Consider the following 13,006-nt stretch of genomic DNA (forward strand, 5'->3'; position numbering starts at 1 on the left):
CCCCTTTTTGCAGATGAGGAAACTGAGGCTCCCAGAAGGGAAGCGTTATGCTCCTCCCCAGAAGCCTTAGGTCTGTGTATGGTGGAAGCAAAGAATTCCCTTCCTCTGTTCTTCTACAGGTCAGGTTCTAGCTTGCAGGTTTGGGCGCAGCCCTCCCCTCCTGCCGGTCTCCAGGGGAGAAGCAGGTGAAACTCCAATAGTGCCGCCAGGCCTATGGCTTCCTACCTGGCCCAGGCCAGACTGGAAAAAAACAAAAAAAAAAAAAAAAAACTTCTTTCCCTCAATAGCTCTGTCGACACCTTCTCTACTAGGAGTGCAAGATTCCTGCCACTGCTGCAGTGACCTCGTCTGCAGAGCTCGTCCCCCGCCCAGGGAACCACAGATGTTCTGGAACTGCTAATAAACCAGAAATGAGTGAGCCGGGGGGACACTCGGCTGCAAGTGTCCATCCAGCTGCAGGTCAAGCTTTGCTTTCACTGCCTCACCATCCTAGTGCCTCACCATTCTGCCTCACCATCCTCCCCCAAGGCGAAGACGCCTTGACATCGGGTTTAAACAGGAGAGTGAGGAGCCCCAGGGGTCCAGCTCCCCAGTGGCGTTGTCAGGCTGGGCGCCGGTGCAGCCCGGCTGCTGGGGGAGCTTCACTTTGGCTACTCTCTCTGCCCCTAAAGTAGTCTCTTTCCAAGAGTCCTCCCGGACTCCTTCACCCTCGTCTACGCTCTCTGGCGGGCAGCTCTGCAAACCCAAACCGCCAGACCGGGCCAGGGAGGTTCTGGGGCCTGGAGAGCAGTAACCAAAGTGGAAATAAATGGAGTCCCTCCAGGGCGCGCTCACCCCACCTAAGGCGGCCTCACCTCCCCGCTGGCCTCGGCGCCCCTTCCTAAGTGGTCAGTTTCTCTTCCGCCCTGCGGGCTCTCCTGGCCCACCACCTGCGTCGGCTGGGACGCATCCAGGGTCTCTACTCTTCGCTTCCTCCTGTGTCCCCTTCTTCCACGAGCACCCCAGCTTCCTCCGGCTCTCACCTGAACGCCGAAGCGTAGTGTCTTCTCTCTGGACTAAAGCGGAACTGAGAACGGGTGGAAAAGCCCCGCGCCTAGGCTGCAAGGCACTGGCTTAACAAGTCCAGAGGTTAGCTGAAGTTTGGCTGATAAGCAGAACCAGTAAAAGAAGGTCTCCAGCCCCCCAGCGTGAGTAGAATGGACCCTGGCAAAGCCCCGCTCCCGGCCCGGGTCTTCTGTTCTCCAGGTCTGCCCCTCCGGCTCTCCCTCTCTCCGGGTTTCCCCCTCCCCACCATCATTTGCATCCAGCCGAAAGCTGGGCCCTTCCCACTAATTTGCATATCTTATATGGCCTAATGGTGGCGATCATGGCAAGTTAGAAGTTTTCTGACTCCTCTCGGAGGAGACTCCGGGACCCCGGGGAGTAACAGGTGTCTGGAGGCTGAAGGGTGGAGGGGTTCCTGGATTTGGAGTTTGCTTGTGAAAATCCCCTCCACCCTCCTCTCTCGCACCCACCCACGCCCTCACCCCCTTCTTTTTCTGTCCTTGGAAAATGGTGTCCAAGCTCACGTCGCTCCAGCAAGAACTCCTGAGCGCCCTGCTGAGCTCCGGGGTCACCAAGGAGGTGCTGGTTCAGGCCTTGGAGGAGTTGCTGCCATCGCCGAACTTCGGGGTGAAGCTGGAGACGCTGCCCTTGTCCCCTGGCAGCGGGGCCGAGCCCGACACCAAGCCGGTCTTCCATACTCTCACCAACGGCCACGCCAAGGGCCGCTTGTCCGGCGACGAGGGCTCCGAGGACGGCGACGACTATGACACACCTCCCATCCTCAAGGAGCTGCAGGCGCTCAACACCGAGGAGGCGGCGGAGCAGCGGGCGGAGGTAGACCGGATGCTCAGGTAGGCGCAGAGCGAGTAGGAGAGGACCCACCCGAACCCCTGGAGCCCCTGCCCCGGGCCTGAGTGACACTGCGCCCGACCACACTCGCCAAGCCCGTTTCCCACCAGAGAAGTCCCCCGGGGGGCGCTCTGCTTCTCTCCCAACACCTGGACCCTTCCCAATCCCTTAGCCGAAAGACACTGCGGCCCACCGGGCTTCTTCTCCCCAGGCCCAGGCCAGCGTCGTGGACCCAGGGGCTTTTCCCCACGGGGCTGGAGCTCGGCTGGGGAGAACTGGAGCTGCGGAGCCCTTTGCCGGGAGGTTTGCCCACGCGACTGAAGGTGCGAGTGGGTGCAGTGAAACCGCTGCGACTTCCCGGGAGCAGAGGCTCGCGCCGCTACAAGCCCCAGGCCGCGCATTTTTCCTGCGCGCTGCCTGGGTCTGGAAAGCCGCATGTCGGCCTCGGACACATTGACCTGCATGATGACCTGCAGTTCTTTGCCGAAGGACAGGCGGCGTCCGGGGCCGGGATCTGGGAGGAGAGTTCCCTGGTGGGCACTCTTGTTAGCCGCCCCCATGCAAGGCCCAGAATTATCCGAGATCCCCAACGCCGGTTTAGATTTGCAAAGGGCATGTTGCATGTAGGGTCGAGGTGGACCCGCGCGGGGCCCAAGAAACCAAGCGGGGTGGTGTGGGGGCGAACATGTCTCGGACCTCAGTTCGCAGAGGATTTGGTCTCAGTCTGAGAAAGGAGTCTGGTCTCAGTCTGAGAAAGGAGGGCGTTTCCAGACCTCGCTGCCCACCCCCGGCCTCTCCCCAGGAGGTCAGGCCGGCTGGCAGTGTATCCCCAGGGCCGGGATCGTTTGTGGGTCCTCCCCGACCGCCCTAGGCTTTGACAGCTGGTTACTAATTATCTAAAGAGCCGAGCGGTTCCCTGGGACCGCACGTCGCTCCCGGGCCACTCCGCTTTAGGACGGAGCCCATCGCGTGGCTTCGGACACTGAAGCGCCGCGATTTCGGGGCTGAGCCTCGGCCTTACGTCCGCAGCGGCGGTTTGGGGTGGGATATGACCTTGCATTTGAATTTGCGCTCCGAGGGCCTGGCGGTTTGCCCTCTAGCCAAAACAATCAGGGATCGTGTAGATATTTTTCCCCCAAACACACTTTGGTATAATTCATAGGTTTGCGGTTCTTCCCTCGCCGCTCTCCCGCCCGGAGGTGATTTCTCCCTTATCGGGAGAGAACTCCTGCAAGAGAGTTCCGCGACGCGGCAGGTGTGAGTCATAGAGGCTAAGAAGGGTCGAGAGAGTGGCCCCTAGGGGCGGCTGGGGCGCCAGGGCTGCCGGGAGGTCGCTCAGAACCAGGCGGATGAACCAGGCTCCCACTGCCGGCCACTGGGGGCCACAGGGCCTAGGCCCTCCGGCCCGGCCGCAGGCGGCCGCTTTCTAGCGCGGCGCTAGAAAGACCCGGGGCGCCCCTCCGCACCCAGCCCCGCGCCGGGCTGGACGCAGCTGAGACGTAACATAAACTGCAGCACGTGGAGTTGGGGTGTTATTAATTTATTTCTATAAATCATCAACAGAAAGATACACAAAGAGCCGTGATTAGGTTGAAAAGAGAGGCGGGTTATTCATTGGTGAAGTTGTAAACGCGGCTTAGAAGGGAAAGGAAATCAAAACGCGGGCACGGGGCTGCTCGCCGCTCCCAGCCAGGCGCACCCAGCCAGGCGCCCCGTGCGGCCCCGTGGCCCCGCCGCCCCGGCGCCGGACGCGGGCTCTCTGAGCGCCCGAGCCGCCCGCGGAGCCCCCGGGTCGCCGACACCCGCAGGCCCGGCCAGTGGAAAGCCAGGCCCGGCCCAGGGTCCTCAGACCCCAGCACCCCTCTTCCCTCCCCAAAACCCCAGACCCCAGTAGGGCAGGGAGGGAGACTGGGGAGCCGGAGACCCTCGCCGAGTTGGAGACGCGGGACAGACCTGGAGGCTTTTTTCTCCCGTCCCGAGCGGGTGCTGCCTTTCCTCCCCCGCTCCCGGGAGCGTAGGACTTGATTAAAGTAATTTTTCAAGAAATCGCTAGCGGTCCTTAGGTCATTGCACAGGGGGCTCCCGAGCCCCCGGGCAAACGCACTCCCTTCTTTTGCTCACTGTGTTCCCTTAAGACGAAAAGCAAAGAGAAAGAGAAGTCGTATTTTGGAGTTCCTGGAATTCTAGTAAACCTGGAAGAGAAAGGCGGGGAAGGAAGGTCCGGACTGCGCGCTTCCCGGTCCCCGGCTCCCGGCCGGAGCTGGCCTTACTCGCGGCCTCGAGGCGGGCGCGCCGGGGGCATCTAGAAAGTGGGTTGCTTTGTAAGAAGCCAAAGTTGGGCTCCTTAACGAACGCGCCGCGGATTGCGCTGGGATCCAGGCTTCTCTGTTCGTGGGCAGCAAAGTCATTGTTTGAGAAGGAGCGTGCGGGACGGACCCTGCGGGCGCCACGGCCGGCGTTTGACACCTGCGCTTGGGACACAATGGCCGCTGGCGCTCTTCGGGACCCGTGCCTTTCTCCGTGTTAGGAACCCCTGAACCTGAGCTGTGTTTTCAAATAAAAAAAATAAATAACCAACTCTCCCGGCTCTTGCCGGTGAACACACGTGAATTTTGGGGTCAGAGAGCTGTAAAGGTGTAACTGCGCCATCTTACTCCTCACTCTCTTTTTAAGTCGGACTTAAAAGGTTTTGCCATCATTTATAAGGTTTTTGGGGGCTTTTTTTTTTTTACCCTTCCCAATTGGTGAACTAATTCACTATTTCCACAGAACCATTCCCACTTACAACAGCACCCTATTTTTCTAGGTTTCTTAGGCATACCAAATGAACCCAGGTAAAGGCAATTAAACAAAAGAAAAATAGCCGAAGAATTTGCAAAAGCAATATTAACTTTTAAAATGCAGTTTTCCCCCTAAGGTTCGAAGTTTCTTGTTCGTAACCATTGAAAGTGTTTTTCCACCCTAAAAAATCTGTGGAAATATTCACCGGAAATAAGCTTTTAAATGATCTGTGATGTTTACAAGGATATGTCTAAAATGTTTATTACATTATTTTCCTCTTAATGTGAATTCTCCACGTTTGAAACTGTAACTCATTTTCTCATTTTTTGTTCTTGTTGTTACTTCCTTATATTGTGTACTTGGAAAGTACCTTTGTAAATACTTGAGAAACTCGTTTTTATATATAATTAATATAAAAGTTTGCATTTCTCAAAAACATCTCTATCAAAGCCTGTGTTCTCACGAGTTTAATACCAAAGTCTTGATAAAACAATCACAACTACCCAAATGCTTGCAAAATATGTTCAATTACTGGATTTTTATTCATTAAACAAATTAATTTTATTTGACATATTAAAGGCACCATTTAGAAATAAAATTGCTTATTCTATTGCAATGCTGTATCTATTTCAGCCTCTACTTTACACTGGTTTTTTTTTGTTTGTTTGTTTCACCTGAAACTAGTTTGTTTGTTTCACCTGAAACTAGTTTTCCCTTTCGTTTTTTTTTTTTTTTTTCCATGTTCTATTGAGCTAATACATACATCAACATACAGTAATGGGGTGCTGGTTTTTGTAAGTTAAATATGTACCTGCATTAAATAAATAGTAAATGTGTATATATTGCTTCTTTAGTACTTTTGTTCTGTGCTTCACAGTATTTTCTTAATTTCTAGTTTTAAATTATATCTCTCTTTTCAAAGCATCTGTTCAATAAGCAAGAAAAGATATTGGCAAAGTTGAAACCATTCTAGACAAATAAAATTCAAAGGTGCTAAAATTAGCAATTTACACACCCGTGTTTATGAGAAATGAAAAGTATAATCATGTTCTTACCCAGTGCTTAAAATTTATGAGAAACACGATAATACAGGAAAACAAGGCATCTAAAATTGTTAATGTCCGAAATTGAAATTATTTGTCCCCATTAGCCTAGTAGATTTTGTCTGGAAGGTGGGGCTGTGGATTTTTTTTTTTTTTTTTTAACTACTTGCCTTACCTCAGTGGTGTGATCCTCCAGTCCCAAGGAGGTACAACATTGTATTCTGGAAAACTTTTCTAAAACTCTGAAAAGTATTTACTATTTGGCTAAGACACCCTCCTTGCTTCTCAGAAGGTGAACACGTACATTTCACCCCTGTTTTATAAGAAATGGAGATCCCCATTCAAAAGGAAAATAATGTAGGAGAGGTTGAAGCTAAAATTGGGCAGATTCAGAAACTGGTGCTATCCCCACTTCATTGTAGGATCAGTGAGTCCAGCCCCAAGCTAACGGCATCCCCACTTTCCAGTTGGCCTCCTGCCTTTTAAATCTCCCACATTCCAGGAAAATGAAGAAAAGCAAAATAAAACGGCCAGGCGCGGTGGCTCAGCACTTTGGGGGGCCGAGGCAGATGGATCACCTAAGGTCAGGAGTGTGAGACCAGCCTGGCCAACATGACGAAACCCTGTCTCTACTAAAAATACAAAAATTAGTTGGGTGTGGTGCCGGGCGTCTATAATCCCAGCTACTCGGGAGGCTGAGGCAGGAAAATCGCTTGAACCCAGGAGGCGGAAGTTGCAGTGAGCCAAGATGCCATTTCACTCCAGCCTGGGTGACGAGCAAAACTCCACCTCAAAATAAATAAATAAATAAATAGATAGATAAATAAATAAATAAATAAATAAATAAATAAAAATAAAACAAGAGCTTTTCTTTTTGCTTAGTAAGAGAGAGTGGTGGTGGTGCTTTTTTATTCCTGAAGATGGGAAGTGCTCTTTTGCCCGCTAACCTCGGAAGAAAGGGGTGAGGTGTACCATACAGGGGCCGCCCGCCACCTTCTCTTCTGTTTAGCTTCCATTTTGGCCTCATGTCTATCCCAAAGTTGTAGCTTAGATGGGTGGAAAATTCAGAATTTTGCATAGAGTATAGGTAGCACCCCCTAGAAAGAGAATATTTCTCCCCAGATGTCTCCCGCTAGTACCCTAACCATCTGCTTGTCTGTCTAGTGAGGACCCTTGGAGGGCTGCTAAAATGATCAAGGGCTACATGCAGCAACACAACATCCCCCAGAGGGAGGTGGTCGATGTCACCGGCCTGAACCAATCACACCTCTCCCAGCATCTCAACAAGGGCACCCCTATGAAGACCCAGAAGCGTGCTGCCCTGTACACTTGGTACGTCAGAAAGCAACGAGAGATCCTCCGACGTAAGTGTTTTCATCCTGCCTCTGCCTCAGCCTGAAGTGACCTTTGCCCTCTCACCCCATGGGCTGCCTCAGTTTCCCTTTCATCAACAAGGCCCTGTGAGCATTTAGCAGATATAAGGAAACTGGCAAGTAGATTCAGCCTTGGTGGTTGCTGTATAATGGATTGGCTTCTATCATGTTCTTCGGTCACAGCCCCTTGCTACCCAGCCAGTTGCTCTGAGGAGCCTGTTAGTGTAAGCAGCCTAGCTTAAACTTTTTGGTCCCTCCTTCCAACATCCTCCTCTTTGAAACCAAGTAGGTGGCAGAGTGAAATATCTTCCCCCAGAGAAAGCCAAGTCTCTCCCCTTGATACATGACCAACAGTCAATTTCCAAAGAAGACATTTCGTTGCAGTCAATAATATGAATTACTATTACAATTTCCTCCTCTCTGGAAAAAGTATCAACAATAGAAGGCATTTGTATAGAGAGATATATTCAGAACTTCACCCTGTTCTTGGAGGAGGGGTTTGAATCCTGAGGCAATTTAAGGTGTTTGCTCACATTTACCAAAATTGGTCGAGTGTGGGGACCTCAGCTGGTGGTCCTGCTCCTGAAGAAGCTACTTCTGGCTAAGGCAGGGCACAGGAAAAGTGTCTGCATTTGGAACTCTGACTCCTCAATTCTTATCATTCCTGTTCCCATCCCAAATTTTTTTTTCTGTCCCAAGATTTCTACCACCCAATTATTCTGAAAAGTTTTTGTTTTGAAGTAAGTCTAGGGAAGTTTGAACTGCATATGGATAACAAGAGTAGAATGACATACTGCCTGTATTTTAGGAAAGTATTCTTTGACATTAGACTTTCATTACTTTGATCCCATCCTTTCCCTGGAAAATTTTGTATTGGTTTTCACTCTCCCCACACACTATCCTCTGGCTTTATCTGAGCTTCTCTGTCTTTATCAAGATGTTAGTTTCCACCACTTTCTGGGTTGGGCTTTTTCCCTCTTTCTTTTTAAAATGACTCTTGTTTTCTGTTACACACTGCTCTGAAGTGATTGTTTCAGTATTTATTGTCTCAATGTCCCTGGGCCGGTGAAAGGAAGGGTTTTAGGTGTTCATTTCATATTGTGGTGTTTGTGCTTTTGTTGGGAGCATTACATGAATACATTGGAAGAAGTAACGTGAGAGCTCTTTGCTGCTTAGAGCGGGAGACCTTTCCAAGAATGGGTTGGCCCCCCATACTTGGTGACTAGCTCTTTAAGAATTTGTGTTTCTGACATGAAGCAACTCTCTGTATAGTTCCTGGAAAGCCTAAAAAAATTCTCAGGAGCCATTGTCTCCGAAGACCCAACAACCCTTGAGCCCTGCCCAATTATTTAAGTTTTATGTAGCATCTCCAGTCTGTGCTGCCTCTCTGTATTCAATGAGAATTTCTTCAGAAAGGAGAAGGAGGCAGGAAAGGCAGACTGGAAACTTCTCAAAAGACAGCGGTCCAGAAAGTTTCTCAAGAAGTTGAGGAAGGGACATTTTACAAAGACAACAGCCTCGTCAAGAGAATTGTTGTTATTGTTATTTTTCTTTTATTTATTTATTTATTTATTGAGATGGAGTATCGTTCTGTCGCCCAGGCTGGAGTGCAGTGGCGTGATCTCAGCTCACTGGAAGCTCCGCTTCCCGGGTTCACGCCATTCTCCTGCCTCAGCCTCCCAAGTAGCTGGGACTACAGGCGCCCGCCACCATGCTGGGCGATGTTTTTTTTTTTTTGTATTTTTAGTAGAGACGGGGTTTCACCATGTTAGCCAGGATGGTCTCGATCTCCTGACCTCGTGATCCGCCCGCCTTGGCCTCCCAAAGTGCTGGGATTACAGGCGTGAGCCACCACGCCTGGCCGTTATTTTTGTTTTAAAGTCACATGAAATATAAAAGCTTAAGAAACAGTCCTTTATTCTGTAACTATTATACAGGCACCTACTATGTGCCAAACACTATGCTAAGGTGTGGAATACATAGGTTCTTTTCTCCAGGGACTTACCTGCCATCCAGTGAAGAAGTGGAGACGTTTGAGTAAATAATGATATTCACTTTTTAAGAGCTGTTATAAAGATATACACAAGGGGCAGCAGAGGAACTGCTAAATTGCCTGGAGATATCATGGAAGGCTTCCTAGAAGAGGTGACATTCAAATCATGTCTTGAAGGATGAATACAAGACATGCAAGTATAATATAAGAATCAGGAAGTAAGAGAAATAAAAGAGGGACACAAGTGAATGGGGTGAGGAGAAGGAGGAAGAGAGGGGAGAGAATACAAAATGATACATGATTACAAATTTCCTTGAAAAACTAAAAATAACAAATGGTAATATTCATGGGCCTCTCTACACACATAGAACCTCCTTGTCCAAGCTGGCCCCCAAGCCTATAAAGAGACTACTGAAGCTAACTTCTCCAAGATAATTTTCATGGGCAATGGACATTTTGTTCCCCAAACACAATTAATCTGAAGGGAAGTAGAGAAGAGTTGGTGGTGGCTAGAGGGAGCAAATGTGGGAGTCTAGTTCTTCAAAAATTGGGAGAGGCTAGAGCCAAGCCCCTGAGGTCAGTGGAACCTGAGTGGTTCTGAGCACCTACAGGCAAAGCCACCTGGCTGATTTGAGGACACACTGAGTTCTGAACACTGTTCAGGCTGCTACCTCCTCAAAGGGCAGGTGAGAGACTGAGGCAGCCCCCACAATAGGGAGCAGCTGCGAGAGTGTCACACCCACCAGACACAAAGCTTCAGGAGTCGGTTTTGTCACCTCCACACAAGTCAGATCTGAAGGGTTTGCGGGTACATTGCTTGGGTTTTGTTTTTAGTGAGAGGCGATGCACAGGGTGGTAGTTAGGAGTCTGCAAGCCTGCAGGCTGGGCTCATGTCCAGGCTCCTGCCCCAAGTCCACATGACTTTGGGCAAGTCACTTAACCAGTCTGAACCTCAGTTTCTTAATCTGTAAAATAGAGATGGCCATACTTCTCACATGGAGAGGTTGTAAGAATTAGATGAAGGAATATATTCAGAGGATTTGGCACAATACCTCACCGTAGAAATGGTTCAATACATGTTAACCGTTATTGTGCCTGTTCACATTAAATGAAAAAATCTCGCATTGCTCCCAGGCCCTTGGGATGATCCACACTGGCTTTGGCCATTGGTGACTCCACCGGTGCCACACAGGGCCTACAGGGAGGAGGGAAGACACCGTGACAGACCTCAATGAGCAGGGGACGTCTCCTCTCCCTTTGATTTCCCCTCAAGTAACTGCATTTAGAGAGCTGCTATGAAGCCAAATACTATACAGGGGCAAAAGCACTTTGAAAAGTATAATCGGGTGGGGCACTGTGGCTCACGCCTGTAACCCCAATTCTTTGGGAGGCTGAGGTGGTGGGAAGTCTGCTTGAGGCCAGGAGTCTGAGACCAGCCTGGGCAACATAGTGAGACTCCATCTCTACAAAAATAATTTTTTTAATTAGTCCGGTGTGGTGGCTTGCACACCTGTAGTCGCAGCTACTTGGGAGGCTAAGGCGAGATGATGGCTTGAGCCCAGGAGGTCAAGGCTGCAGTGAGCTATGATCGTACTACTGCATTCCAGCCTGGGTGACAGAGCAAGACCTTGTCTGAAAAAAAGAAAAAGTCTAACCCCCAGAGGAATTTGGGCCAACATCACCATCATCCTGACTAGGGGTAGATATTCTGAAAGGCTAGTTAGTGTCCCTAAGCTTTCAGTCAGTCTCATCCCACAGCTGGGGGGGACTAAGTGATGAGGGAATTAAGCTAGGGTCCCACATGATCCCACTAGCAGTGACTTCCCACTAGCCGTTTGGCAGGGACTCTGTCAGGTCTATAGTAGCATTGTTGGGCACCACTGAAAACAGAGCCCTAAGGTGGCCTAAGAATCCTCCAGGGTTCTAAATGGGCCAAATCAAAGGCCACAGTGTCACCATCAGTCCACAGTTAAACAAAGCCCAACACCACCTGCAGTTTCCCAAGTCCTGGCTGGCTAGGGGCCCTAACCGTTCCTCCTGATGGACCAAAATGGACATGAGCCTTAGATAGGTGGCAAGTTCCCTGCTGCTGGAGGCATATAGACTGGAGGGCCACTCAGTGGGGGGTTGTAGAGGGGATTCAAACGTTAAGTAGTAGCCTGACTTGAACCTTGAGGATTTTTGATCCAGTTGTCCAAAAGAACGAGAAGGATAGCATGTAAATGATGGCACATTCAGAGCTTATCACAAAGGGAGGTGGTAACTTTCCACTCTCTGTGACCTGTGAGAGTAATTACAGGAACTGTGAAAGAAAGACATTAAGGCTGGGTGCAGTGGCTCACGCCTGTAATCCCTGCACTTTGGGAGGCTGAGGCGGGTGGATCACCTGAGGTCAGGAGTTCGAGACCAGCCTGCCCAACACGATGAAACCCCATCTCTATGAAAAATACAAAAAATTAGCTGGGCATGGTGCCGCATACCTATAATCCTAGCTACTCAGGAGGCTGAGGCAGGAGAATCGTTTGAACCTGGGAGGCGGAGATTGCAGTGAGCCGAGATCACACCACTGCACTCCAGCCTGGGCAACAAGAGCAAAACTCTGTCTCAAAAAAAAAAAAAGACATTAAGATCTAGAACATAGGGACCCAGAGCTAGGAAATAAATGTGTTATGTGTCTTTGCTCAGCAGAGTGCTTAGCCTCTTTGTTTATTCATCTGTAAAATGGAATTAATCACCCCAATGAGCCCTGCTGCATGCAGATGTGAAGACGAGGACAGCAAAGCTTTCTTCTTCAGTAATGTAAATATCAAATCTCATTAAACCATGTAGGCTAAGGCATCACCACTGGGCTAAGCTGCTGGCTCTCATTCATTCTAGAAAAATCTCCTGAGGGTCACAGTATTCCTGGACCCAAGGAATTAGACAGACAGGGAGCATCATTTCCAGCTAATTAAACACCACTCCCAGACGGGTCCTATGTTTATAGTCTTTGAAATTATTTGAGATCTAAAGCACATCTTCTCTTTCCAATACAGAGCTCCAGTTATATTTATTTCAAAGCATGTTTCAAAAGGTTTGGGGTTTTTCTAAAAACCTGACTTTATAATGTAGATACCTCGGATATAGGAAGAGGGAGGAGAGGTGGGGAGTGCTATCTACAGCCTCTGAATATTTGTGCAAGTATAAATTGTACCTTTGAGCAGTTCTCCCCTGGATCTGAGACTCGATTGAGCTCACCCACTTGACATCAAATACAAGAGTTCAGGATGCAGAGTGTTGCTTCATGTCTGAGGGCCAGTGAGCCAAAGGGGAAAAAAAAATAATTTTCTTAAAACAATGGCTGGCTATGTTTGAGCTCCTTCAAAGAAAGGAAAAGGGTGGCTTCGCTGGAGCAACTGAGGTGGGCAGTAAAGGCCTGTGCTGAGGCCTCCCCGTCTCCAGCTCCACATGCAGCGAGAGCAGGTTGCAAAGCTTAGTTAGAAGAGGGGAATAAATGTGTCTTCGTCCGTTGTCTGTCTGTCTGTCTGTCTGCTGAGTGAAGGCTACAGACCCTATCAAATCTACTCCTTTCTCTTTTCAGAATTCAACCAGACAGTCCAGAGTTCTGGAAATATGACAGACAAAAGCAGTCAGGATCAGCTGCTGTTTCTCTTTCCAGAGTTCAGTCAACAGAGCCAGGGGCCTGGGCAGTCCGATGATGCCTGCTCTGAGCCCACCAACAAGAAGATGCGCCGCAACCGGTTCAAATGGGGGCCCGCATCCCAGCAAATCTTGTACCAGGCCTACGACCGGCAAAAGAACCCCAGCAAGGAAGAGAGAGAGGCCTTAGTGGAGGAATGCAACAGGTAACACCACCAGAAGCTCACCTGGGCAGGTGGGCAAGCACAGGGACCCAGGATCCCTCCCCTCGGTCCTGGGATAGT

The 13,006-nt window shown here is 49.8% G+C and overlaps 1 protein-coding gene across 6 annotated transcripts in view; it reads left to right on the forward strand.

Moving 5' to 3' along the window:
- Window positions 1-355: 355 nt before the first annotated feature.
- HNF1B (HNF1 homeobox B) overlaps window positions 356-13,006 on the forward strand; it is a 61,469-nt gene continuing 48,818 nt past the window's right edge. For 3 of the 6 annotated variants that reach the window (XR_639160.4, XR_639161.4, XR_001896403.3), the window contains exons 1-3: window positions 356-1,895; window positions 6,882-7,081; window positions 12,664-12,928. Coding sequence is in view for 3 of the 6 variants with exons in the window: in XM_003912886.4 (XP_003912935.1) it covers window positions 1,552-1,895; window positions 6,882-7,081; window positions 12,664-12,928 (809 nt within the window). In the remaining 3 variants the exon portion in view is untranslated. The remainder of the gene's footprint in view (window positions 1,896-6,881; window positions 7,082-12,663; window positions 12,929-13,006) is intronic. The other 3 variants (XM_017950693.3, XM_003912886.4, XM_003912887.4) reach the window with 3 other exon arrangements.

The sequence above is a fragment of the Papio anubis genome, chromosome 17, assembly GCF_008728515.1.
Source record: "Papio anubis isolate 15944 chromosome 17, Panubis1.0, whole genome shotgun sequence".
NCBI lineage: Eukaryota > Metazoa > Chordata > Mammalia > Primates > Cercopithecidae > Papio > Papio anubis.